The sequence below is a fragment of the Lynx rufus genome, unplaced genomic scaffold, assembly GCF_022079265.1.
Source record: "Lynx rufus isolate CCGP_SWC_20201006 ecotype Redwood Valley unplaced genomic scaffold, mLynRuf1.p SCAF_1, whole genome shotgun sequence".
NCBI classification, from domain to species: domain Eukaryota; kingdom Metazoa; phylum Chordata; class Mammalia; order Carnivora; family Felidae; genus Lynx; species Lynx rufus.
The window spans coordinates 94,056,514-94,084,415 of record NW_025814823.1 but is presented as its reverse complement, the minus strand read 5'-3'; the positions used below and the strand labels follow the sequence as shown (position 1 = coordinate 94,084,415).

At 40.3% G+C, this 27,902-nt stretch overlaps 1 protein-coding gene across 2 annotated transcripts; it reads left to right on the top strand.

The window, feature by feature from the left end:
• On the top strand, positions 1-27,765 carry FEM1C (fem-1 homolog C). Of its 2 annotated transcripts, none has more exons than XM_047083534.1 (3): positions 1-89; positions 944-1,681; positions 23,042-27,765. In XM_047083534.1, exons 2-3 carry the CDS (start codon positions 1,138-1,140, stop codon positions 24,349-24,351), a joined length of 1,854 nt encoding a protein of 617 aa, XP_046939490.1. In that variant the 5' UTR covers positions 1-89; positions 944-1,137; the 3' UTR covers positions 24,352-27,765. The 2 variants fall into 2 exon arrangements, with proteins under 2 accessions (XP_046939490.1, XP_046939497.1); XM_047083541.1 differs by having other exon boundaries at positions 12-92.
• The last annotated feature ends 137 nt before the right edge of the window (positions 27,766-27,902 follow it).

Below are 27,902 nucleotides of genomic sequence, written 5' to 3'. Positions count from 1 at the left end.
GGCGGCGGCGCGGACAACGGTTTCAATTTAAGGGGGGCGGCCCGAGCCCGAGCGGCCAGCGGCGGTGGGGAGGACCAGCCCCCGGGCAGGTAGTGGTGGCGGCGGGGGCCTGCCGGAGCCCGGGCTGCGGCCTGAGGCGCCCGCGGGGAGGCCTGGGCGGGAAGGGGAAGGAGGGCGCCCCCGGCAGCGGGCGGCGGGCCGGAGGCCCCCGGCTTCGGCGGCCCGGCGGGCGAGGGTCGTGGTCGCTCGGGGAAGGGGCGGCCGGGGTCCGGAGAAGGTGGCGGTGAAGGTTACGGAGGGGCGCGGGGTCTGGGGGAACCTGCGATCCCTTGCGGGGTTGGGGGGGGGGAATCAAAATGGGGCGGGCGAAGTTAGAGAGAAGGCGGCCGGATTTCCTGAGAGCTTCGAGTAGTTTTAAAGGAAAGCGAACCTTGTCGGGCGAGGGCTTTGGCGTTGGCTGGCCGCGGTTTGTCGTGGCCGACCTTTTTGTTCCTTCTCGAAACCCATTCTGGCCATAGCGAGGCCTTCAGTCTCGCGCCCTTGGCTCGCTCCCCTCTGCAGATGTGAGGAAGAGAAACATTTCTGAACCCGCGTCCCTCGCCGCTTTCGGGTGCACTCTCCCTGGGCGTGTGCAAAGCAAAAACTAGAACAATGCTGGGCTGCTCTGGAGGCGAGAAAACCCGGTCGCCTGTAGTGTTTCAGCTTACCGTATATAGAAAAGAAACTGCCTCCCACCAAACCAAAACATTTGGGTCTGTGTGTAACCTTTTTGTAGTCTTTCCCACCGTGTTTTGGTGGCTTGAGTTGTCCCTTAAGTATGGGATTATCCGGCCCCCTCCCTCCCCCTAGGAGTAGAAATTAAGAAAACCTAAACAGTGTTTTTGCCTTTACCTATGGAAAACTCACAAATCCCCCCTCCCCCTTTTTTTCTTCCTTTTCCTAGTTTGGTGCTCTGGTTTTCAGATGTTGGAAGGCAGTAAGACAGAACACACTCTCCGTGGTTTTATATCCGTTTGGAGTGCCGTGATTAATATTGAACTTTGGTTCCTGTAACTCTTGCCTGTGTCCGTAGAGTTAGGCTGGGGCTTTGCTTTGAAGGATAAAAAAAAAAAGCGCAGCCAACTCAACCGGACATAAATGGATCTAAAGACCGCAGTGTTTAACGCAGCTCGGGATGGCAAACTCCGGCTTCTCACCAAGTTGTTGGCAAGCAAATCCAAAGAGGAGGTTTCCTCCTTGATCTCCGAAAAAACGAATGGGGCCACGCCACTCCTGATGGCCGCCAGGTACGGGCACCTTGACATGGTGGAATTCCTCCTAGAGCAGTGCAGTGCCTGCATAGAGGTCGGGGGCTCCGTCAATTTTGATGGCGAAACCATCGAGGGGGCCCCGCCGTTGTGGGCCGCCTCTGCCGCGGGACATCTGAAGGTGGTTCAGTCTTTGTTAAATCATGGAGCGTCCGTCAACAACACCACTTTGACCAATTCAACCCCTCTCCGAGCCGCCTGTTTCGATGGCCATTTGGAAATAGTAAAGTACCTTGTGGAACACAAAGCAGATTTGGAAGTATCAAACCGCCACGGGCATACGTGCCTGATGATTTCCTGTTACAAAGGACACAAAGAGATTGCGCAGTATTTACTCGAAAAGGGGGCAGACGTTAATAGAAAAAGTGTCAAAGGTGAGTGCAGCCTCTTCGTTTCTGTGTTTTAAGTGTTTACCATCGTTTTCAGGAAGCTGGATGCATCACTGTAAACAGTGGGCGTTGAGTCAGCCCACATTGACAGACCTGTTCCGGCTAGGTGTCCCTTCCAGCGTAACCTTGTTGGTTGTTTCTCTGATGTTTGAGAATACGCTGAATGAGTGTGATAACAAGCCCTCAGTCGCTGTGTTAAGTAGCATTTTCCGTCTCTTATTTGGAGTACTCTCCAATTCCTGGGTTCCCCAGACTTACAGGGGATGTTAGTGACAGTTGACCTGAGCCTTTAGGCTTGTGTTCAGTCTACTTGAGAATATACTTCAAGGTAACATATTTTTTTTAGCCTAGATTGTTTTGTTTTTTGTTTTCTGTTTTTGTTTTTTAAAGAACGCCGGTGTAGTAGAAACTACTATATTTAGTGACTCATTGTCTTGTGTCTTGGGTAGGCATTTCATTTGTTATTTTGTCAGGGAAGGCCAGGCCACACTGACCTGGAAGGATTAATGTCAGTGGAAAAAAAAAATCTGTCCCCTTCTTCTCTTAATTTATTGTGTGGCCAATGGAAAACCCTTTCACGTTGAGCATGTATTAAATATAGCGAGAGAGAAAACATTTTAAAATATGCTACAAAACTGAGCACAGAACAAGGCGTGGATTTGTTGGCTAGCAACAGTGTCAACACCTTTGTGGAAAAGAAGGGCTCAGGTTCACAACTGTGTGTAATTTTCAGGGATGTAATAAACCTAAAGCAGCAAATGATAGTTGCGAAGCTTTTTTTTTTTTCCCTAAACTCTCCAAGACAGCTGTTTTGATAGCGTATTTTGATGCTTGGAACCTTTTTTTTTCCCCTTCAGCATGTTTGTTTATACAATAGCAAAGTGATTCACAGCCAAATTTAAAAAAAAAACTATTAAAACTTAAAAGGAGACTACACACATGGAACGAAAAATTCAAACAATTCAAATTGATTTCCAGTGTTTACAATGAGAAAGAAGTCTGATTTCTAGACCTCCAGCCCCCTGCAGCCTCTGTTTGTAAGCACTCTCCCTGTTTTTGTGTGTTCTAGAGATAGTCTGTGCGATGACAGTATACTTGTCTATGTCTCTTCCTCCCTCTTTCCCTTCTGTTAGTTGATGCATATTATTTTGTTGTTGTTGTTGTTTTTAAACCTTAAATTATCTTGGACGTCATTCAGCTCCAACACACAGAACTGCCTCATTCTGTTTCATGGCTACACAGTATTTCATTGTATCAATATACATAATTTATCTAGGCCCTATTGATGGGCAGTTAGGTCACATCCAATATAAGCAGAGCTTCTGTGAATATTCTTAAACAAAAGTGTGGCTTTGCACACTATGTGAGAATAGCTGTATTATAAATACTTATAAATGGAATTGCTGAATCAAAGGGTGCATTTATCATTGTGGGAGCCTCTGATTGCCTTTTGGAGAGCCTACACCACACAATTAAGGGACACTACATAGTTATTGGACATAATTCACTGAAATTAGTATGATCTTTTTAAAAAAGGCAGGCTCACTGATTTTCTGTAAATTTTTTTTGTCGGAAAAAGTATAAAAATCTCACAAAATTCCACTTACAGACAATCCTTTTGAAAAATATTTCTGAATTTATCATAGAGATACATGTAATTTTATTATATATGCTCTTCTTCTGTAACCCTTTTTTAGCTTAATAAATAATATCTGTAATGTCACTAATTACAGCCTTTTAATTTCAGTAGCTGCATACTCTCCTAATGGAGGGTTATCTTCTGTCTTTTCAGTAGGATAAAAAATGTTCCTATAGACATTCTTTCTTACCCTTTTTTTCATTTGTTCTTGCTTGTCTTTGAGGTGGGTTGTTGGCTCAAATGACAGCATGACATTTTTGTTTGTTTTCAACACATTCTTTTAAAGAAAGCCTGTTTTAAGAGGACAGTTACTGCTTACGTGACCAGGTTACCATGGGAAATGCTTTGAAATCGTAAGTAGCTGAGAGAGGGTTAAAAGGTATGGCTGCTTGGGGCGCCTGGGTGGCTCAGTTGGTTGGGCCACCCGACTTCTGTTCAGGTCATGGTCTCCCTGTGAGTTCGAGCCCCACAGCTCAGAGCCTGGAGCCTACTTCTAATTTTGTGTCTCCCTCTCTCTGCCCAGGCCCCCCCCCCCCATAAATAAAATAAATAAACATCAAAAACAAAAGGTATGGCTGCTTGTTTAGGCTTGTTGGATTTGTTGTTTCTTTCGTTTGGGTTTTTTATTCATTAGCCTAATAATACACAGATTGTTAAACTTACATATTTAAGTAAAATTGTTTTAAACCCTTAGGTCATTGGAGAGATGAGTCCTGGTACTGTTTCCCTTATGGTTTTCAGAGGTTCTTTGTCTACTTCTGGAGACAGAATGTGTGAGACACCTGTGCCCTAAGCAGATCACATTTGTGTGAGCATTTTCCCCTAGTAAACTGAGTGGTATCTCCCTTGATTACCTTTGCTCTTTCGGAAGAAGGTTCCTTTTATCACCATCATCACATAGCTTTGCATGTGAGGACATGTATGCTGCCTCTTTTGGTCAAATGATCTAATTCTAGAGTTGTTTTTTCCCCCTGTATCAGTATCTACCACTTGTGGCTTTTACAAAAAATTACACTTACCATGAGAAAATAATTTTGTACCAAAAATTATTTTCAGATAGCCTCCTTTATACATATATATGTATGTATGTGTATATACACGTATATATATACACATATATGTGTATATATACGTATATATGTATATGTACACATATATGTATGTATATATATACACACACACATATACGTACAAATACAGTATTTTAAAACTATATATAACATGTATCACTTTGTGTGCATTGCTTTTACCTGTCATGGTGTCTTTTAATTTAAACAGTGATTTTTTTTTAAGTTTACTTATTTATTTTGAGAGAGAGAGAGAGAGGGTGAAATGGCATAAGTGGGGGAGGGTCAGAGAGAGAGAGAGAGAGAGAAGGAGAGAGAGACTCTCAAGCAGACTCTGCACTGTCAGCATGGAGCCCAATGCGGGGCTTGAACTCATGAAACTGAGATCGTGACCTGAGCCGAAACCAAGTCAGATGCTTAATCTGCTGAGCCACCCACACACCCCTTGACAGCGATTCTTAATGAAAATTGGGGGCTGATTAAAGTATATATGTACCCTCCCCCACTCTGATCCTGAAGCTTCCATTCCTTGATAATCACTCTCTTACTGACTCTAGATTGTTTTATGGGTTAACGCATAATAAAAAAGCAGGAACCAGTTGAATCTAAGGGGAACATTGGAGAAGGATCTATGCGATAGAACATCAAGAAAGGATTCTGCCCCCCTCCCCCCATTTTTCCTCCTGTCCAAAAAGTGGAAAAGACTGGTGAGACTAGGGATAAAATAGAATAATTTCTTAGGAAATTGTGTGTGTTCACTGTTGGAAATGGTTCTGAAGAAAGAAGACACTGGCAGATTATGCTTGGTCTGCCTAAATACAAAAAGCACATGACCTCTACGTTCCATTGTATTCCATTGTTTTTTTGCAGTCACGCTGTCTTCTATTCGATACATGGTAATATTCTATTTGCAACCAACTCGTTACCTCTGGAGACAGTGGGTTCTTTCTTTTCCCCTGGCATTCAGAAAGGAGAAAAACTTTGAAATATTTAGAAATACTTCTCCATTTTAACACAGCATTTGATGTTTGAAACAGGAGAGCGGGTTGCCATGTAGAGCCGTAGACCACAAATCAGAAGTGATTGAACAAGCCCGTGTCAGAGTGATCACATTTCAGCCCTTCACGGTTACGGTCATCTTTGGCTTGCTTTGTTTTTCCTTTTTTTTTTATGTTCTCGTTGTTCAGTTCAGAATAGGGTCTGTAGTACAGTTAGGTGCGCCCTTCAGTTCTGCTTTTACACCCTGATTTGATTGGGGAATTGAGTAGCTGAAAGTGATTGGAATGCCTCAGAGCAGAAGAGCTTCTCTGAGTCGGGACTGGGGACACTGGTCCTAGCAGGATCCTCATGCTATCCTCATGCATGGCTTAATCTTTTTAAATACCCAAGGTAAGTAGGTTAATTGGTAATAAGATAATCACTGAGTTTTCTGTAGGCAAGGCATTGTGCTGGACATTGTGGGAGGCTCTGAGAAGACACAGGACGTCACATTTGCCAACTGCTAACGGGTTAGTATAAGTCCATGCTGGTGGATTTTAGAAGAATGGGATCTTCATGGAGACGCCGAACTGGGCCTTGAAAGGATTTTTGGGGTTCATATCTCTAGAATGCATTTGGTACAGTTTTATGGTGTGAGGAAGGGCACATTGAGAGATCTGCTTGGAGGGTCCAAGAATTGGAAAAGGCATATTTGGACCAAAGGGCGCTCAGGGCTAGATTGAAGTCTAGATAAAGGAGTTTGATTTTATTCTTTATGTAGAGGTAAGGCAGTTAAAGTTTGCGGCTGGTGTTTGTATCCATGTGTTAGAAAGAGAGCCTGGCCTGTAGTGGGTATTTGGTAAATGAGTTTGTTGAATGACTGCTGGATGTAAGAGAAAAAGGATTATACGCTCCTTGTTGGCAGGGACTGTTGTGTTTTTCTTTCACTATGGAAATAAATACACACATGGAGACATGAAATAAGAAATGAAGACCGTAATTGTGAAAAAAGAGCAGTACAGGTGGGTCTCCAGGGGATTTCTTTCTCCTCTCCTTTGTTTTTTGCAGTAGTTTAAAGCAAACCCTAGGTGGGGCGCCTGGGTGGCGCAGTCGGTTAAGCGTCCGACTTCAGCCAGGTCATGATCTCGCGGTCCGGGAGTTCGAGCCCCGCGTCAGGCTCTGGGCAGATGGCTCAGAGCCTGGAGCCTGTTTCCGATTCTGTGTCTCCCTCTCTCTCTGCCCCTCCCCGTTCATGCTCTGTCTCTCTCTGTCCCAAAAATAAATAAACGTTGAAAAAAATAAAAAAATAAAAAAAAAATAAAAAAAAAAATAAAGCAAACCCTAGGCATATTATATTAGTTCTGTCCCATAGGATAGGCATTTTGGGGTCTAGATGTATTTCAGTCAAGAAAATCTGAAAAAAGAAATCTTACTGTTTTTTTTCTTGTTTTTTTTTTTTTTCACCCACCGTAGCTGCAAAATTATTTTAGATCAGAAAATCTGCCCCGTAAATTAAGAACTGTTGATATTAAGGTAAAGGACCAAGAGGATACCTACCCCTTGTCACCTAGGTAGTTTATTTCCCTGTACTTCAGGACTCTCTGAGACTGTTGGAAGTAGTTCTATTTTCTTTTTTGACTTTGAATATTCTTCTCAGCTATTGGTTCACCTCAACACACCTACTTCCAGAGAAGAGGTGAAGAGAGGGGCATCAAATTTCATTCTGTTTTGTGGCGTTTCTGTGTTCATTCTGATTTCATAATAATGAAAAACAACAACTTACTAGTTGAATTCATTCACATTCGAATCCCAGAGCATCAAGTTGCTCCCTTGAGTGGTTCCACGTTCATTCTTGCCCTCTTGTGTCCCTGAGCGTAAGTCTCTGTATCCCCAGGGAGACTTGATAATCCTCCTTGGAGAAGCGAAGCTGCAGAAAAATGTGTAGATGGAGCCCAGTGGGGAGATAGCCATCGTGTTCCTCTGCGCCTGGAGATTGGATTTTGAACTGTAAATCCTCACAAGTGAACCGAAGTTGGAGAAAATAAGTAGATCCTGAACACTACTGCTCTTTTAGGGCTATTGGCAGCGAGTTGAGCTTAAGGCTGAGGTTAAGTTTTACTTCTTGACCTTTGGGTACAAGTGGGACTGTCACCAAGTCTGTTTTTATCAGATTTTCCTAGATTAAAAAGTGTTGAAAACAAAATTCAGGAAGCCTCTGGCATTCTAGAGACGTATGCTCCTGAGACATTAGGAAGGTATGTGATGGAAGATAGAGGTGGGGACCGGCCCAGGTAAAGAAGCCATGTGGGTGCAAATCTGAGGAAGACATGTCTCTTCCTTTTGTCCCCCACTGTTAGGAAGAATGGCCAGGAAAGGGAGTTTGAATGAGTCTCAATCGTAATGTTGATGTTTTCATCAACTGACATTGTGTAATTTTCATCACATTACACTACTGTTGATTGCTTTTAGTCTGGATTCCTAAGCTCAGGTCGTCTTAGCCTTGAAATTGCACCTGATGTCAAGACCCGTCTCCTAGGCACTTCTGATTCCCTTTCAGTCATAAGAATTCATCTTACTTCTGGATGCAGATGTTTTTAGCATTGAACTTGTTGGAAGCTCAAGGACCTGTGTCGTTAAATTTCCATATGCTTCGAACTCAGCGCCTTATACACAGGATTTATGAAGGGAGGGCACATGGTAACCTTGGCACAGTTAGTCCTTGATTCTGTTTTGATTCCTTTTTTTTTTTTTTCTTCAAACTCCTGTTCTCAGGTATCTCTGGTGTTAGCATAAACATGGGGAAGGGAAACATCCTGAGCAGAGGAACTTTCTAGTGCCCCTTAGATACCCTGAAGTGTTTCTCTCTACTCCTTCTTACCTCTTCCCTTAACACATACCATTTAGTTATTCCAGGAATAAAATACTTGGAATCAGCCTTGTTCTGCAGCTGAGTCGCAGGCCCCCTCCCCTCCTTTGCAAGTGAGCCTCTCACGGTCCCAGCCACAGAACTGAAGAAGAGTGGATGGCAGGCACAGTAGGCAAAGAGCAGCGGTGAGAATTGTTCTTGTGCATTTCCAGTAAGTCTGTTACAGTTAGAGACCCTTTAATTGCTGTTTCTAAAAGTCAGAAGTTTTTACCAAAAACGCAAGTACTTTGATCTTAAGACAGCTTTGAGACGTACTGTTCGCCCATTTAAGTGTGTGAATTAGTGTGTATTCACAGAGTTGTGTGGTCATCACCACAACTACCTTTTCATCCCCCACCCGCCAAAACCCATATCCAGTCATACTCACTGCATCCCCTCTCCTCTCCCACCCCAAGTGCAGAAACCTTAGGCAGTCACTAATCTTTCTGTCCTCTAGGGACGTAGGCCTGCTACGGACATTTCATATAAATGGAGTCCTAATATGTGGTCTTTTATGATTTGCTTCTTTCCCTTAGCATATTGTTTTCAAGGCTTGTCCATTTTGTAGCATGTTCTTTTTATTGCTGGATAACCCCTTGTGTAGATAGACCACATTTCTCCATTTATCAGTTAATGGGCATTTGAATTGGTTCTACTTTTTAGCTATTAGGATAAGAATGCTGATAAGAATATTCATGTACAAGTTTTTGTGTGGATGTATGCTTTCATTTTTCTTAGGCATATATGGAGGAGTGGAATTGCTGGGTCACATGGCAACTCTGTTAACCTTTTAAGGAACAGCTAAACTATTGTCCAAGTGGCTGTACCGTTTTCCATTCCTGTCAACAGCCTAGGAGAGTTCCAGTTGTCCACACCCTCTCCAACGTTTGTTACTACTATTTTTTCTTTTGGAGGGGGGAATAACCATCTCAGTGGGTGTGAAGTGGTATCTCATTGTGGTTTTGATTTTGATTTCACGTGATGATGTTCACCATTGTGTGCTTTTCATGTGCTTATTGGCCATTTGTTTATCTTCTTTGGACAGGTGTCTTTGCACGTTTTAAAATTGGGTTATCTTTTTATTACTGAGTTGTAAGAGTAATTTATGTATTATGAACGCAAGTCTTTTATCAGATATTTGATTTGCAAATATTTTCTCCTATTCTGTAGGTTGTTTTTTCACTTTGTTCTTTTTCTTTTTTTTTTTAAACTTTTTTAACGTTTATTTATTTTTTTGAGACAGAGAGAGACAGAGCATGAACGGGGGAGGGTCAAAGAGAGAGGCAGACACAGAATCCGAAACAGGCTCCAGGCTCTGAGCTGTCGGCACGGAGCCTGACGCGGGGCTCGAACTCACAGACCGTGAGAACATGACCTGAGCCGAAGTTGATGCTTAACTAAGCCACCCATCACTTTGTTCTTTTTCTAAGTAAATTTAATTTTTTAAAGAAAATGAGAGAAGTTAAGAGTAACGGAAAGGGAGTCAGGTATACCATTAAAATAAGAGGAACAAGTGAAATGAGTACTTATAACAACTTAATTTTTTTTTTTTTTGTAAAAACTGAAGTGATTATAAAATGTCTCTCCCTCCCATTCCTTTTTCCTTCCTTCCTTTCTTTTTATTGAAGTATAGTTGACAGAACATTGTATTTGTTTCAGGTGTACAACATAGTGATTTGAGTAATAACGTACGCAGTGTTCATCATAGTGAGTGTGGTTACCATCTGTCACCACGCCATGTTACTACAGTATTATCGGCTGTATTCCCTGTGCTGTACTCTGTATCCCCATGACTTACTTATTTTATAACTGGAAGTTTGTACCTATTAATCCCCCTTAGCTATCTTGCCCATCCCCCCTTGCACCCTCCCTCTGGAAACCACCTATGTTTATGAGTTGCTGTTTTGGTTTGTTCATTTTGTTTTTTAGATTCCACGTACAAGTGAAATCATATGATCTGTGTCTTTTGCTGTCTCACTTACTTCACTTACCATCCCTTTTGTCCCATCCATGTTGTCACAGATGGCAAGATTTCATTCTTTTATGTAGTTGAATATTACTCCATTGTGTGTGTGTGTGTGTGTGTGTGTGTGTGTGTATACACACAGATGCACACGCACCATGTCGTCTTTATCTGTTTATCTGTCGATGGACGCTCAGGTTGTTTCCATATCTTGGCTGTTGTAAACAGTGCTGCCATAAACATAGGGGTTTATGTATCTTTTCGAATTAGTGTTTTTGTTTCCACAGTGGCTGTACCAGTTTACGTTGGTGTTTTCACTCTTCTGATAGGTATTATTCACAGCAATTTGGATTTTATTTTACAAACTGATTTCTTAAATATTCACCTTGTAGATCACTTAGATTTGACTTAAACTAGAAAATTGTTAAGAATACACTGCAGGGTTTACTGATATCCTTTATTACAAAGGAAAGTTTCTGAGGGTCAAACGGTGTAATCTAGTCATAGAACACACCCTTTTCCTGCTGTGGCATAGAATTTTCTCATTCACGCGTAAGGTGGAGTGGAGATACTCGTTTTTCTGTGTGGTGTGAAATAGGGCTGTGACCTAACCCTCCTTTTCAACTTCTCTTCATGTGTCTTTTTTTTTTTAATGTTTATTTATTTTTGAGAGACAGAGACCAAGTGCGAGTGGGGGAGGGGCAGAGAGAGAGGGAGACAGAACGTGAAGCAGGCTTCAGGCTCCGAACTGTCAGCACAGAGCCCGATGCGGAGGTCAAACTTGTGAACTGTGAAATCATCACTTGAGCTGAAGTTGGATGCTGAACCGACTAAGCCACCCAGGAACCCCCCTTTTTATTTTTTAATGTTTATTTATTTTGAGAGAGAGCACAGTGTGGGAGGTGTAGAGAGAGAAGGAAAGAGAGACTCTCAAGCAGGCTCTGTGCTGACAGTGCAGAACCCATCACGGGGCTTGAACCTATCAACCATGAGATCATGACCTGATCCGAAATCAAGAGTTGGATGCTTAACCGTCTGAGCCACCAAGGTGCCCCTTCTCTTTGTATTTCTTGATATCATTATTAGATGTGTTAGTTTAATGGCAGACACCTATATGACAAACAGGAAAATAAGATTTCTCTTCTGTTTTGAAAATAAGATTCCTCCTCTGTTTCCCTGGCTCTCATAGTAGCAAAGACCAGCAGCGTAGGCATCACTTAGATACACCCTGGATCACCTGAATCAGAATCTGCATTTTACTGCGATCCAGTGGTGATTGTGCACATTAAAGCTTGAGAAGCACAACTTTATTTGACTAAAACACATACACACAAAACTTGAACTGTGTGAGAACTTTACAAAACAGCAAAATCTCTTCAATTGATATTGTTAGAAAAAGCAGTTTATAGTAGACATTTTGTATTTGTAAAACATTGTATAGCCCTTACGAGAACATTTTTGTTTCAATAAAAATAGAAATTGGGAGTGGTTTAGGAACTGACTTAATTCTGATTCTGGAGAGCCTAAGTAATCTTATTCAAATGGAGATAGTTATAAATTCTGTGTTGAAGTTCTTGTATGATTTAAGTCGTTAGTTGATTGGTAACAATCTCATGCAGACAATCACTTATTTATTGTTTAGTCAAGCCCAAAACATCTGGTGTGGAGCCAGGGAACTGTTAGGGCTCCAACTAGTTATTACTCAAAATACTAGTTTGTTTTTGGATTACTTATTTTAGGAAAATCTTGACCCCTTCGGTAGGCACCTCAACTTTCACAGTGGAGTGTAGTCTCATGTGCCTGCTATCACAAGATTACAGGTCTCTAGAATTAACAGCAGCCAAGATTGGCGCTTGTAGAAAGGTCTTCTTGAGAAATACTGCCATGATTTTTGTTTGTTTTTTGTTTTATTAAGTTTTTATTTTAATTCCAGTATAGCTAACATACAGTGTTACGTTAGTGTCGGGTGTACAACATAGTGATTCAGCGCTTCCACACATTACCCCGTCCCGGTGCTCCTCACGGCAAGTGTGCCCCTCAGTCCCCATCACCTATTTCACCCATCCCCCGAGCCCACCTCCCTTTGGTGACCAAGCGTGCGCACCTCCGTCTCCTTCCCTTAGTGTCCATCCCAGAAGCCTCTCAACGAGTAGGGCTACCTTTTATTCTTCCAGATTCTTCGCACTGTTTCTATGTTCAGTTATAGGGTTGAAAAGTAATACATTTAAGATCATACTGTGTTAACTTTCTGCATAAATACTTTAACTGAATTAACACTTGGACTGTTAGCTTGATTTTTAAGAAATGGCCTTTTAACAGACATGCCTTTTGAGAAATCATAAGCATTTTCCATAATGAATTCAGTGTCAGAAGTTTTATTTTTTCTTCAAATGAACATGTTCTGAGTCAGGCATTGAGAATTATATAATACAATGTTTATATTCTTTCTTTTTTTTTCTTTAGTTAAAGGTAAATTAAATTTCAATGCTAAATATCCCTAATTTCATCTAAGGTGCCTGGTAATATTAGTATTTATTTTTGAACCTTGTGTTCTATTTTTAATTGGCTTTCATACTCTGAGGACACAAAATTAAGACCTTATGAGGTAGAGATCGCGAATCTTGTGTATTATGGAAGCATTTTTTTTTAAGTTTATTTTTGAGAGAGAGCATGTGTGCATGAATGGGGCGGGGGGGGGGGGAGAGAGAATTCCCAAGCAGGCTGCATACTGCACACTGTCAGCATGGAGCTTGACTCAGGGCTTGAACTCACAAACCGTGAGATCATGACCGAAGCTGAAATCAAGATCAGATGTGTAATCGACTGAGCCATCCAGATGTCCCTGGAAACATTTTTAAGAGGCACATAACCCAGGGAAAATGCTTCAGTTGAATATTTAGTAGTGCTTGGCACATGATGTTATACACCAAGAGTTTGTCATTAATAAACCTAGCAAAAATTAAATACAATTTTATTGGTCTTTGATGTATAATTTAGCAGAGGTTAGTCATCAGGACATAGTTAACTTGATTTTTAAATTCAACTTGTTAGATATTTTTCACAAGAACTTGCGTTTAATACTGAAAGCATCTCTCTCGAATGAAACAATAGAGCAAGGTATATATCATAAATATAGCAGATAACTGATCAACATTTTATAAAATACATAGAGAAAGTCAGACTAATAGTCCCAGAAACTGGAACGTAAATAGACTTGTCATAAAAGAAAATAAAGTTTGTGAACAGACATGGGAAAATGCTCTGTGTCTCTAGGTATAGAAGTAATATAAATTAAAATTCGAAAATTCATTCTAGTAGCAGAAAGAATACTATAAAAGTGGAACTTTTATTTTATTAAAAAAAAAGTTTTTTTTTTCAATGTTTATTTTTGAGAGAGAGAGAGCGAGAGAGAGACAGAATCTGAAGCAGGCTCCAGGCTGTGAGCTGTCAGCACAGAGCCTGACCTGAGGCTCGAACCCACAAACCGTGAGATCATATCCTGAGCCGAAGTCAGACGCTTAACCAGCTGAGCCACCCAGGCGCCTCCTATAAAAGTAGAACTTTTAAAAGATTGTCTAATTACTTTGGAATGAATTAAAGATGTATTTTAAGCTTTCACACATTTGTGATTCTATTTTAAATTAGACATTACTTTTTTTGTCATTTAGTTATCGAGGTATAATTTTATACAATAAAACTCATCTTTTTTAGGAAATGGTTCCGTAAGTTTTGATACACATACACTGTAGCTTGCCCACCAGTATAGTAAAGGTAGAACAAGGGTTCCTTCATGCCCCTTTGCAGTTAGCCCCTCTCAATCTGGCCCCTGGCAGTCACTGGTCTGTTATCTGTCCTTACAGGCTTTTAGGCACTAATTGTAATAGTGAAAATCCTGAAGCTCTGCAGACATCCATTGACGGGAGGTGTTTGTGTTAACTTGGTTCATGCCTCCTTGCTTGAACTCACCATAGAGCCATTAATAGTGATCGCGTAGTATCCATGGAGTTCATGTGGACCATGTACCTACCGGTAGCCCGTCGTGACAAAATGACAGATGTAGGAGAAAAGCAGGAAACAGTTGTAAATAGACTGATTAGAACTTTATCAAAACATCTATGTAGAAAGACTTGGAGACTTCAGACAAAAATTATAGTTGCTTTAAAATTACGCCTTTTTTTTTTTTTTTTTTTTTTTTTTTTTTTGCCTCCCTTTTCTAAACTTTTGAGTCAAGGTCTAGACTATAATCCAGAAACATTTTTTCAGGGCTTTTAGGACATGAAGCTGTGGTGGTCATATACATAACTTGTTAGAGTAATTAAGATTTCTCTCCTGAGATTTTACTTTTTAAGCTTACTTTATCCTAAGTTTGAATCACTTTTTGTGATACCAGCTATTAAAAATTTAAGAATCTTTGGGGCGCTTGGGTGGCTCAGTCAGTTAAACGTTCAACTCTTAATTCTGGCTCAGGTCATGGCCCCAGGGTCATGGGATTGAGCCCCGTGTTGGGCTCCACGCTGAGTGTGGAGTTGCTTAAGATCATCTCCCCCTCTCCCCTTCCTCCCTTCCCCCCCTTCCCTCCTTCCTCCCTTCCCTTTCCCCCACTTGTGCACTCTCTATCCCAAAATAAATAATAAATATTTTTTAAATGTTCATTTATTTTTAAGAGAGAGGGATAGAGTGTGAGCGGGGGAGGGGTAGAGAGAGAAGGAGACACAGAATCTGAAGCAGGCTCCAGGCTCTGAGCTGTCATCACAGAGCTCAACGCAGGGCTTGAACCCACCAACTGCGAGATGGTGACCTGAGCCAAAGTTGGATGCTTAACAACTGAGCCACCCAGGAGCCCCAATAAATAAACATTTTTCAAAAATTTAAGAATCTTACCTTAGCCTTAGCAGTGTGCTAACTGCTAGCTGGGATACAAAGGAAATGTTACATGGGGTCTGTATACTTTAGGAATAGACTGTTAAGGTAAGAAAACCGGTTTGTGTGGCAGTAATACTGTACTATTAGAAGATATGACATAATATTATAATAGCCCATGTAGTAGGGTTACCTACCAGGATAAGTGATACATTTATTCACTAGGCATTCTCAAAATGACAAATCGATGTGGTATAAACAAGATGGCCTCTTTGGGCAGCTGAAGTTTCTGTTGAAACTTGAAGGACAAGAAGTTAAAATGGTAAAGAAGGAAGAGTGTATTACAGGGAAATGAAAAGCCGAGGCATGGACACGAGTGGGATTGTCCCCTGTGCTGGGAGGGACACTTAGGACAGAGTGACAGGAAGCAGAAGTGGGGTCTCTGCCATGTGAATGATTGATAATGTCTTTTGAATGAGAGTGTTGACCAACTATGTCCCGGGGGTCAAATCCTGCCCACCTCCTGTTTTTGCACTGCCTGAAAGCTAAGATGTTTTACCTTTTAATGGTTGGAAACAAATTTAATGAAGAAGAATATTTTATGACTCATGACAATGCCATGAAAGTCATATTTCAGTGCCCATAAGTACATTTTTGTTGGAAACCAGCCGTCCCCATTCATGTAACGTATGGTCCCTGGATACTTCTTGACATGGCAGAGTCTAGTGGCTACAACAGAGACCTTTCAGCTTGCAAAACCTAAAAATAACTGTCGAGCCCTTTATAGAAGAAGTTTGCCAGCTCCTGGCAAGATTCACAGTGCAGCATTCGTATTGGACGTGCTGATAAATGAGGCTGGAGAAATAGGGTAGGGTAAAATCCACTCCTCATAGTGTGTCTTACGTGTGTTACCACTAACCAAGATTCAGCTTTACTTCACATGTTTTTTCTAAAACTATGGATTTCTTCCTTGTTGTCCTCCCACCCTGCACAGATAGTGCCTTGAGAATCAGTGCTGTGGGATTCTTCAAGCCATCTTAAAGATTTTCAGCTGTTTCTTTAGAGGAAGCATGAAGGGTGTTGAGTTGGAAAGTAACATGATCAGTGGAGTTTCATTAGGAGGTTTGGCTTGTGTTAGATAAAACTTACTCATCAGATTTGAGGACGACTAGCATTTAAAATATGACCCCAGGAATGAGCAGAGCACTACAGTGGTGATTGGGAGGCATGGGTGTGTGTTCTATTACTAATGTCTCTGTTTTCTATTTGTAGAATAAGTGTTTTCTCTGCCTGCATAGTTATGGATGTAAGATGACAAGGGGGCAACAGTTGATACATAACATTTAGGAAAATAAAAAATGCTGTGCTGCCGTATGGATACTGTTTTCTTCTCTGATGTCTGCTTTTTATTATTTGCTTCTGCTTTCTCTGGGTTTAATTTACTGTTTTTCTCCTTTACTTTCTTGAGATGGAAGTGTGGCCATCTTTTTAAAGCCTTTCTTCTTTTCTAACATGTACCTTTGAGCACAATTTCAGCCATATCCCACCAGATCAATTACTTAAGGTTTTTGTTCTCATCCAGTTACAAATATTTTCAGTTTTTCCATTGGGATTTCTTCCTTGACCTGTAGGTTATTTAGAAGTATATATTTAAAATTTCAAATACATGGAGATTTTTCTAGCGTTTTGTTGGTGTTGGGGTGTGTGTGTGTGTGTGTGTGTGTGTGTGTGTGTGTGTGTGTTTGATATCTAACTTGCATTGTGAACTTAGAACATAATCAGGGATATCAGTCCCTTGACATTTCTGTGTGACTCTCTTTATGGCCAGAATGTGGTTGGTGTTTCTATTTTTCCCTATATCCTTGGAAGAAAATGGTATTCTACAGGTGTTGAGTCCAGTGTTCATTTATGTATGTCTGTTAAATCATGTTTGTTAATTGTGTTCAAAATCTTCTATATCCTTACCGGTTTTGGTCTTCTGTACTGAGAAGTGTGTTCAGGTGTACTTGCCCGATTGTGCATTTGCCCGATTCTCCTTGGAGTTCTGTTGATTCTTTGCTCTATATACTTCGAACCTATGTTCTTAACTCAAAAGAAGTTTAGAATTACAGTATCTTTATGTTGTTTTGAATTTTATATCCTTATAAAATATTTCCCTTTATTTCTAATTAGCCATGCTTTTTGCCTTAACGTCTGCTTAGTTAGCATCTGCTTAGTCCTTTATTTTATTTATTTTTTTTAACATTTATTTATTTTTTGAGAGAGTGTGAGTGGTAGAAGGGCAGAGAGAGAGGGAGTCACAGATTCAGAAGCAAGCTCCAGGCTCTGAGCTTTCAGCACAGAACCTGATGCAGGGCTCGAACTCAATGAACCGCGAGATCACAACCTGAGCCAAAGTCGGCTGCTTAACTGACTGAGCAGGCACCCCAGTCCTGTATTTTAATATCACCCAGCTTCCTTATAGTTACTTTTTGCATAGGGTATAAATTTTTTTCCCTTTTTTTCCTCTTTAGCCTTTTTCTGCCCTTGTATTGAAGGTTGTGTCTCCTGTAAGCAGCATGTAGTTGAGTTTCATGTATTTGTATTTTTAGTCTGACATTTTATGTCTTTTAATGGGAACATTTCGTTTGCTTGCTTTTAATGTAATTACTAACATATTTGGATTTTAATCTCTATTTTCTGATTTTTATTTGTCCTATCTGGTTTGTGTTCTTTGTTTCTCATTTTTTTGTCTGAATTCTTTTTTTCTTACTTCATTTTCTTTCTCTATATTAGAGACTACATAATAATGACATGCTGCATATCCGCTGTTATTTTATGGATTACTGTACTACCTTGACTTACCAAAGGAATAACATAAATTTCTTTTTTATTTTATTTATTTCTTTTTTCATTTTTCAAATTTACATCCAAGTTGGTTAGCACATTGTGCAATAATGATTTCAGGAGCAGAATCCGGTGATTCATCCATTAACGTATAACACCCAGTGTTCATCCCAACAAGTGTCCTCCTTAATGCCCCTTGCCCATTTAGCTCATGGGCCCCCCCACAACCCCTCCAGCAAACCTTAGTTTGTTCTCTATATTTAAAAGTCTCTTCTGTTTTGTCCTCCTCCCTGTATTTATATTATTTTTGCTTCTCTTTCCCTTATGTTCATCTGTTTTGTATCTTAAATTCCACATATGAGTGAAGTCCTATGCTATTTGTCTTTCTCTGACTAATTTCCCTTAGCATAATACCCTCTAGTTCCATCCACGTAGCTGCAAAGGCAAGATTTCATTCTTTATGATTGCTAAGTAATAACTCCATTGAATATATATACACTGCATTTTTATCCATTCATCCGTCGATGGACATTTGGGCTCTTCCCATGCTTTGGCTATTGTCAGTAGTGCTGCTATAAACATGGGGGTGCATGTGCCCTTTCGAAACATCACACCTGTATCCCTTGGATAAATACCTAGTAGTGCAATTGCTGGGTCGTAGGGTAGTTCTGTTTTTAATTTTTTGAGGAACCTCCATCCTGTTTTCCACAGTGGCTGCACCAATTTACATTCCCACCAAACAGTCCACGAGAGTTCCTTTTCTTCACCGAAGCTTGTTATTTCTTGTCTTTTTGATACTAGCCATTCTCACAGATGTGATGTGGTATCTCAGTGTGGTTTTGATTTGTATTTCTCTGATGATGAGTGATGTCGAGCTTTTTTTCATGTGTCTGTTAGCCATCTTGATGCCTTCTTTAGAAAAGTGTCTATTCAAGGAATAACATAAATTTCTGATTTTACCTCTGTCCGAGCCTTGCAAACATGTTTAGAATAGTTGAACTCCACTTACCCTCCTTTTATGCTGTTGCTGTGAAGCATTTCATTGCTCTGTATGCATTTCAAGCCCTACAAAGCACTGTTCTTTCCAAAGTCTCTATTTCTTACGTATTTATCCCTTTTATTGATGCTTCTGTCCATATCTCGATGCTTCCATGTGGCTCATCTTTCTTTTGCCTAGAGAGAACACCCCGTAGTATTTAGGTCTGCTGGTCATAAGTACCTTGGTTTTTCTCTTTTCGTTCTTGCCTGAACCAGTGCTTCATTTCACATTTATTCTTGGTGTGGGTGTAAAATTCGAGTTGGCGCTTCCCTTCCTTCAGTGCTTTTAAGATACCATTCTGTTGACTCCCAAGTTCCTATTCCCCAGGAGGGCTTGGCTCTCAGCCTAGCAGCTCTTTTGCAGGTGGTTTCCACCTGTGCTCTGGTTGTAATGTTTCTCTCTTTGCCTTCGCGCTGGGCAGTTTTGCTGTAGTGAGCCGGGAGGTGATATTCTTTGTATTTCTCTGTCTTGGTATTTGTAAGACTTCCTAAATTTGTGGTTAGTACTTCATTAGCTTCAGGAAATTCTCAGACTTTAGCTGTTTAAGTATTGCTTTGGGCCCATTTTCTTCCTCTAGAATTCTGGCTTTCAGGTTGTTAACCCTCTGACATCGTCTCTCACTGTCCCTGCTTTGCCAGCCTGTCCCCTCCATGCTGCTTTCTGTATATTTTCACCTCACTTATTGTCCAGTCCCTCAGTCTCTCTTCAGCTGTATGTAATCTGCTTTTAAAGCCACCCACTGAGGTTTTCAGTTCTAGAACATCCGTTTTGTTCCTTTTTTGTAGTTTCCACTTTTCTAATTCTCAGAAATGTTTTTTAATCTCTCATACTTTGCGAAGCATAATTATTATTCTGAGGTCTGTGTCTGATAACTATATTATCTGGATCTTCTGTTGGGCCTATCAGCTCTTATTTGTCTTGGTTTTGTAGTTGCAGTTCCTTTGATTGGATACTTAACATTATATATAAAGAGTATAAAAAAATAATTTGAGCTATAGCAAATAGACAATATCTTCTCTAATTACTATTTGTATTTGCTTCTGGCTTTTGACTAGTTTAACTAGCAATCCCGAATTTCCTTAATTCAGTATCAACACGATCTTAAATTGGATTTAGGTTCCTCCAGTACCTGGTTTGTTTGCAGTTTGCCTTAACTGCTAGGGTGCAGCCCTTCAGAGCTATGACTCAGAGTGTACGGTGAGGGGGGAGGGGGTGCAGGGAGCAGTTCAAAGTTCCCTTCTTAGTGGGTTCTGGACTCTGGTTTTCTCCCCTGGCTCTGCCAAGTTGTCAGAAGCTCCACTCAGTTTTTTACTCTCTGCTGCTTCCAGAATTGGTAGAGGCCACTGGGGGAAGCTTCCCCAAATCCTGGACTTCTCTAATTTTCTTTCTGCTCCTGGATGTTGTCCACTTTTTAGCTCTTTGCTAAATCAAACAGATTTTTAAAAATAAATTTTTCAGCTTTTCTAGTTCTTACCGGGAAGATTGATCATACTCTGCCATTACTAGATGTGAAACTCTTCTGTATGTTTTTTATTTTTAAAAGTCATCTTTTTCAGTCTATGGTGTATTTCAGTACAGCAATTCAGTTAATTAAGAAAATGACTTCTCACAATCTAAAATTCTGATCAAGAATATGTCAATATGTTTTAATTTTTTTTTTTTTCAACGTTTATTTATTTTTGGGACAGAGAGAGACAGAGCATGAATGGGGGAGGGGCAGAGAGAGAGGGAGACACAGAATCGGAAACAGGCTCCAGGCTCTGAGCCATCAGCCCAGAGCCCGACGCGGGGCTCGAACTCACGGACTGCGAGATCGTGACCTGGCTGAAGTCGGACGCTTAACCGACTGCGCCACCCAGGCGCCCCTGTCAATATGTTTTCAAAGAACACAGTAAAATTCTAAGTCAATTCAGACAAAAAAAAAAAAAAGAAAATGACTTCTCTTGCATTGTTTATTTTTTTTAAGTTTATTTATTTTGAGAGAGACACATATGGCATGAGCAGGGGAGGGGCAGAGAGAGAGGGAGACAGAGAATCCCAAGCAGGCTGTGGGCTGTCCACAGGGAGCCCAACACAGCACCCGAACTCACGAAACTGAGAGACCATGACCTGAGCCTAAACCAAGAGTCGGATGCTTAACTGACTGAGCCACCTGGTGCCCCTCTTGCATTCTTATTCTTGATTTTATATGACTCTGAATGGAGAAAAATGCCATTGAAACCTTATATTTCCCTTATGTTGTCTCTTTCTTAGAGGAAAAAAGTACTATTAGGGATTTTTAATTTTAAAAGTTTTAAAAATACATTTAGTAGTAGCTGTGTTTTTTAATGGAGATTATTTTGAACAAATGAACGTTAGTAGTCAGAAGCTCTGGGCTCTCTGAGTGCTTGGTTATATACACATTGCTAAAACATGCCATCAGACACCATTCCATTGTGGACCTTTGGAATCTTGAGTCAGAATAAATATGTGCAGATAATCATGTAATTCCTGTAGGTATCATGGAAGAATAAACAGGATAAGCCTGTGGAAAGATTAAAGTCCTAATGTGTCATAACTTGCTTTTTGGAATTTTAGTTAATAGATCTGTTATGTGAAGTATTCAAGTTTAAACCAGTGTTTAGTACACCTGCTGTGTCAGCATCCCCCCACCCTGAGCCGGCCTCCCCCCATGTCTGGAGGTGAGTCAGCATACCATTGTAATCATGGCTAAGATGTATTGCGGTGACATAATGAAGGGTGTGCAGCTGGATCCTAAGGGGGGAGGCACAGGTGGGGTCGAGAGGAATCTTTGCAGGCTTTTTTCGCTGTCTCCTTGTCGTAAGAGGTCACACACAGCAGTTTTCTGCCCAGGGAACCCCATTAGAGACTCAGAGCCCAGGGGTTTTCTTGGAGGCTAGTCACATAGGCACCCTTTGCGGAAATACCCCAAATTCCAGGCTCTCAGAAGGAAAGCAGGTATTCAGCATAAACCATATTATCAATACAAACAGGAAGCCACCCTTATCATTTAAGGAGGGTTTTCTGAACTCTTCACCAGACGAGTTCTCAGGTGTCAGCTGACGGCTGTCCCTTAGCAAGCAGCTAGTTCTTTTTGAGGATAACCAGTCTCTGCCAGCTATGTTAACTCTTTTCTGCACATGTGCCTGAAATGACTCACTGTTGAAATTTTTTGCAAACACCGTGTAGAAATACCAAAGGTCTGTGTGATAATTTTTGTTATGATAACTGGTAAAATGTTTGGCATTGAACTCGGGCAACTGAAATACTTCGGTGGTTGTATTGTCTTAATACGTTGTGTACAGGCTTTTACGACATGTGCCTGTTGTCCGTTTTAATCCACGTGTGGGAAGAACAAGACCGCGTCAGAACATTTAGTACATCTGAAAAAAATGTTTAAAAAATTAAATTACCATGGGAAGTAATCCATTATGAAAGGACACTTCAGATGTCTCTTTTAAACTTCATATCGAACCACCCACATATTTTTTTCAGATTTTAGTGGACTTGTTTTTCTTACGGGAGCTGAGGAAAGTACTTTGTCACCGAGGATTTTGACTAAGACAGCTTACCTCCCCATTTGACAATCAAATATTGAAAGACATAATTTCTGACTACTATTAGAATCAAACTAGAGGATCTTAGATATCATGGATTCAATTTCTTGTTTTTAAATGTGGAAGCTGACCCAGAAAGTTAAGTGACTGCAGAGTTGAATAGCTGGTTAATTTCATTTCATCACTTTTGAGTCAAAGAATATGCACTTGAAAACATTATTTAAAAAACCCAAGAGGCCATGGATTAATTTTGAATTTCATTTAGTGACTTGGATGATCCTTTCATGCCTAATTTGGTCATATAGTCACCAAACTTAACAAGTGTTTATTTAACTTCCACTGTGTGTCAGACACTAGTTTTAGGTGCCGAGATAATTTTTTCTCGTGTGTAGTCAAATTAATGTCCCACAAAGGGCGGCCTGGGACTGCCTGCTTCTCTTTAGGTTCCTCATGTGTTCCGTTGTACCCTGGTCCCTCAAAATCTGTTATCTCTTTCTTTTCTCTCCTTAAGGTAATACTGCATTGCACGATTGCGCGGAATCTGGAAGTTTGGACATCATGAAGATGCTTCTCATGTATTGTGCCAAGATGGAAAAGGATGGTTATGGAATGACTCCCCTTCTCTCAGCAAGTGTTACTGGTCACACAAATATTGTGGATTTTCTGACTCACCATGCACAGACGAGCAAGACAGAACGGATCAATGCTCTGGAGCTTCTGGGAGCTACATTTGTAGACAAAAAAAGAGATCTGCTTGGGGCCTTGAAATACTGGAAAAAGGCCATGAACATGAGGTACAGTGATAGGACTAATATAATTAGCAAGCCAGTACCACAGACACTGATAATGGCTTACGATTATGCCAAGGAGGTAAACAGTACAGAGGAACTAGAAGGTCTTATTGCTGACCCCGATGAGATGAGAATGCAGGCACTATTGATTAGAGAGCGCATTCTTGGCCCTTCGCATCCCGATACCTCTTACTATATTAGATACAGAGGCGCAGTCTATGCGGACTCTGGAAACTTCAAACGATGCATCAACCTGTGGAAGTATGCTTTGGATATGCAGCAGAACAATTTGGACCCTTTAAGCCCAATGACCGCCAGCAGCTTGTTGTCTTTTGCAGAACTGTTCTCTTTTATGCTGCAGGATCGGGCTAAAGGCCTGCTGGGCACCACTGTTACATTTGACGATCTTATGGGCATACTGTGCAAAAGTGTCCTTGAAATAGAGCGAGCCATCAAACAAACTCAGTGTCCGGCCGACCCATTACAGTTAAATAAGGCTCTTTCCATTATTTTGCACTTGATTTGCTTATTAGAAAAAGTTCCTTGTACTCTAGAACAGGACCATTTCAAAAAGCAGACGATATACAGGTTTCTGAAGCTGCATCCGAGGGGAAAGAATAACTTTAGCCCTCTTCATCTGGCCGTGGACAAGAATACCACGTGTGTGGGGCGGTACCCTGTTTGTAAATTCCCATCTCTGCAAGTGACTGCCATACTGATCGAATGCGGTGCTGATGTGAACGTCAGAGACTCCGACGACAACAGTCCCCTGCACATCGCTGCTCTCAACAACCATCCAGACATCATGAATCTCCTTATTAAATCAGGTGCACATTTTGATGCCACAAACCTGCACAAACAAACTGCTAGCGACTTGCTGGATGAGAAGGAAATAGCTAAAAATTTGATCCAGCCCATAAACCATACCACCCTGCAGTGTCTCGCTGCTCGTGTCATAGTGAATCATAGAATATATTACAAAGGGCACATTCCAGAGAAGCTGGAGACCTTTGTTTCGCTTCATAGATGATGACCGGACTATATGTTCTGCACTGTCAAAGCACGAATCGGTAACAGTTGTTTCATAAACGAGCACTGTTGTGATGACACCAGCATTCACTTAGCTTGATCTCCTCGTGCTCTCATTGGCTAAAGCATTAGAAGCATCCGATTGACAGGATTGGTTTCCCAGTATTTAATATAAATATACCATATAATATATTGTTGGTGAATTATTGAGAAATGTAATGTCCTCTTCAAATTTCTAAAATTGTCTGCCAAAGGCTTACCTGTTCTGGTTTTGTTTGCTGTTGGGTGTTTGGGACAGAGTTCACCGTTTTTCAGTGGTGTCTTTATACTTTACTGGTTTGTGAATTTTATACAATCGAAAAATCTTTCTTTTTCCTGCTTCTTCCTTCTCTTCTCCAAGCTTCTTCCCCGTTTCCGCTTCCTTTGTTTTCCTAACCATTTCTACTTCAGAGTTTTCCCCCCCCTTACGGACCCATGCTAGGTCGTACACCCTCTCCGGACCTGTTAACCATTTGCAGTTACCATAAGTGCTTTATCTTCTCTATGCACCGGCTTAAACTTGACTGTTGTATGTTAGCACATTTTCTATGCAGCAGTTGGTCAACTTCGACTCAAAACACTGTTAAGTTTCGTTACAAAGTTCATTTTATGAAAGTGGTACTCTCTGTAGCATGAGTTTTTAGAGCTACAGGTTAGCTACCCGAGCTCAAGCTCTTTTGTTTCTTTGGTTTTTTTTTCTCTTTTTCTTCACTTCTGAGGTTTCTCTCTCTACTCCACTGAAATTATCGTGTGCTAAATTTGGGAAACAAATCTATTCTAACTCATTAACCCAGTTGAAATTTAGGTCTGTCATCTTAATATATCATGCAGTACAAGGAAGAATCTTTATAAAGCGACCCACCTTTCATGCTGCGCCAGCATTGGCCCGCTTGTGCTGATGATGTGATTAGGTGTAGAGCATTTGCTTAAATTTAACCTCAAAGTTTATCATACAGCTTTAATGAGTCACATTGACATAATTCAGCACTTGAACTGCAGATCACTTTTAGTTACCAAAAGAGCTAAAGCATGTCAGTGGCATGATGCTTGCCAAGCCAGATCTAGGCATCTAGGATAATTAAGGTATTTTAGTATGCAATTTACTGCCCTAGTATCAGAGGTCAGTAGAGTGTCCATTCTTTCTTTCTTCCAGCCTAAGTATACCTTTAAAGATACCTTGCATGAATTACTTTGGTCTCAGTTATTTGTCACTGTAGTTAAACACAAAGGTTGCAGTGCTTTCTATATTCCCTTACTGAAAGTTAGCTTTGCTCTGCTTTTCTTTTTTTATGTGTCGTTTTTTTTGTTCGTTTGTTTTCTGCGAACAGCTTTGCTAACACCACCACACACAGAAAGGGCTCTTTTAAGAAATGATAAGTGAAAAGTATTAAAAAAAAAAAAAAAAGATTCAGGTAATTCTCATTCAGCACTTTATTGTTATTCAGAATGAAATTTATGATGGCACATTTGCCCTGCAAATGTCTTAATGAAATTGTTCTGAATAAAAAAGCTCCTCATTTGTTGGAGAAAAACTCAAGTTTACCTGTGAGTCGAATGAGCTGGATCACTTGGGTTTTTGCTTCCATTTTATTCTGAGGGTTTGATGTAATGGTATTTAAGGAGTCATCACTGCAAAGAATCACATTAGGTTTATTTCATCTTTATTCAGTACAAAACTCACAATGAACAGTAGTAAGTAAAAAAGCATTAGACTTACTTTCTGATTAAATAATTGAGGTTTAATTTTTTTTTTTTTTTAAGATATCTTCACTAGGTTGTGAATTGAATTTCACCATTGAAAAGGGTGAATGGGATATAAATGGTCACTCTCTAGCCTTTCGATGAAGAGATTTTAAAACCATATTTACCACGGACAAATTTGATGGGATATTTGAGCTGCCACATGTATTAGTAATTTATGATTTAGACAAATATGCTAGAACTCTCAGACATCAGTATTTTGAAATCATTTGCCTCTGACCTTGTGGTATAAGAATTATATATGCATGAGCTACTTTTTTTAAAAAGGGAAACTTTGTAAGTACAGTAAATCTACACCAGTAGATCTCAGTAATTTGGGGGTAAATGATGAGCAATTGGATTTTTAAGTGATTTAACATTTTCCCCTCTTTTTTGGGAGGGGATAAGAGGGCTTACGTGCTCGTATAGTAACACACACCTCACTGTACTTTATAGGTGAACTTGAATCATACAACTTTAGTGGAACTAAGGATTTCTTGACGTAGCCTTTTCCACCACTAAATATTGATCACTTAGAACAGTTCTTCAGCTTTGAGAACTGAAATGCCTTATTTCAGTTTAGGGTACAGTTCTCTGTTCGCCATCTAATGCTGTTCGGAGCTCTTGAAAAATCCGTTAGTTTGATAGCTGAGAATGGTCCATGATTTCATTCTGGAGGAGGTTGGTTAAGAAACGTGACCTTGGACACCGTTAAGGCCTTTGTCTGAAAGTATTCTCACAGTCGTTCTTGACTGAATTAAAAAAATACTTAAATTTGTGTTCCTTTTTTTTAACCACAAATGAGTACTTTAATACTTGATGAGCTAATTGTACTCGTGGGATTCGAACTAGACTATACTGTAACATGGTGATGTTGACTGGGGTTTGTAAGTTTTGGTGACATTTCTGTACAAATGCCCTGTAAGGCCTGCTGAATTTCCAATGTTCCGCTCTTGATCATTCCTGGAAGAGAAATGGTCATTTTACTCAGATTATTAGATACCAGTCTACTTTATAAAGACAAGTGGATTATAGGTTTAAAAAAGAGTCATTTTCTTACCCATAAATCTGACATGGGCATAAAACCCAAATCAGCAAAAACTAACATGGTGCCCATGACGACTTTGAAGTTAAGCAATTGCTCACTGACAAAGTGACTACCTTAACGTGTAATATCTTAGAGACCCCGCAGCTACTGTGACTTGGGAAAATTCTTTAAATTTGTATGTGAAAAAGTAGCTCTTTAAAATCATTTTGCCCCGCTGAAACCTTAGGTTGAATTTTACAGGTAAAATAATCCTTGTAATTATCAGAATTGTGGGAACCAGATGAGATAACCATTTTCTCGCGTAATGTGACGGCAGCATTCTTGCATGGAACTTTAACCATTTTAGAGTTAGATCCTAGAGAAACTAATTGGTCGTCATCCTTTCTCTTCTCTCTTTTTTCTTTTCTTTTTTTTCTTTTTGCCCTCATATATCACTAAACAACTAGTTTCTCCCTTTTGTCACTTCCCATTGCGTATTTTTCAGAAGAAGTACTGTATTCAGATGCCAGCCAATAAGTTGTCACATAATGGAAAATGATATGCCACAACATTCATTGTAAGGTTTAATAAAATTAAATTTGCACCAAATACAAGCGTATTCTTATTAACTCTTAAGACTGGATGCTTTGATAGTGTACTTCTGTTTCCAAACATACCACCTCGGTAATTTATGGTCAGAACTGTTAGAGATAGCATTATTGTTCATACTTCTGTGTAAAAAACAA

Excerpts from the sequence above, each read along its gene's own strand:
- FEM1C (XM_047083534.1), top strand. The coding sequence starts at position 1,138 with ATGGATCTAAAGACCGCAGTGTTTAACGCAGCTCGGGATGGCAAACTC. Across the intron at positions 1,682-23,041 it reads TAATAGAAAAAGTGTCAAAG|GTAATACTGCATTGCACGAT; the intron begins GTGAGTGCAGCC and ends TCTCTCCTTAAG.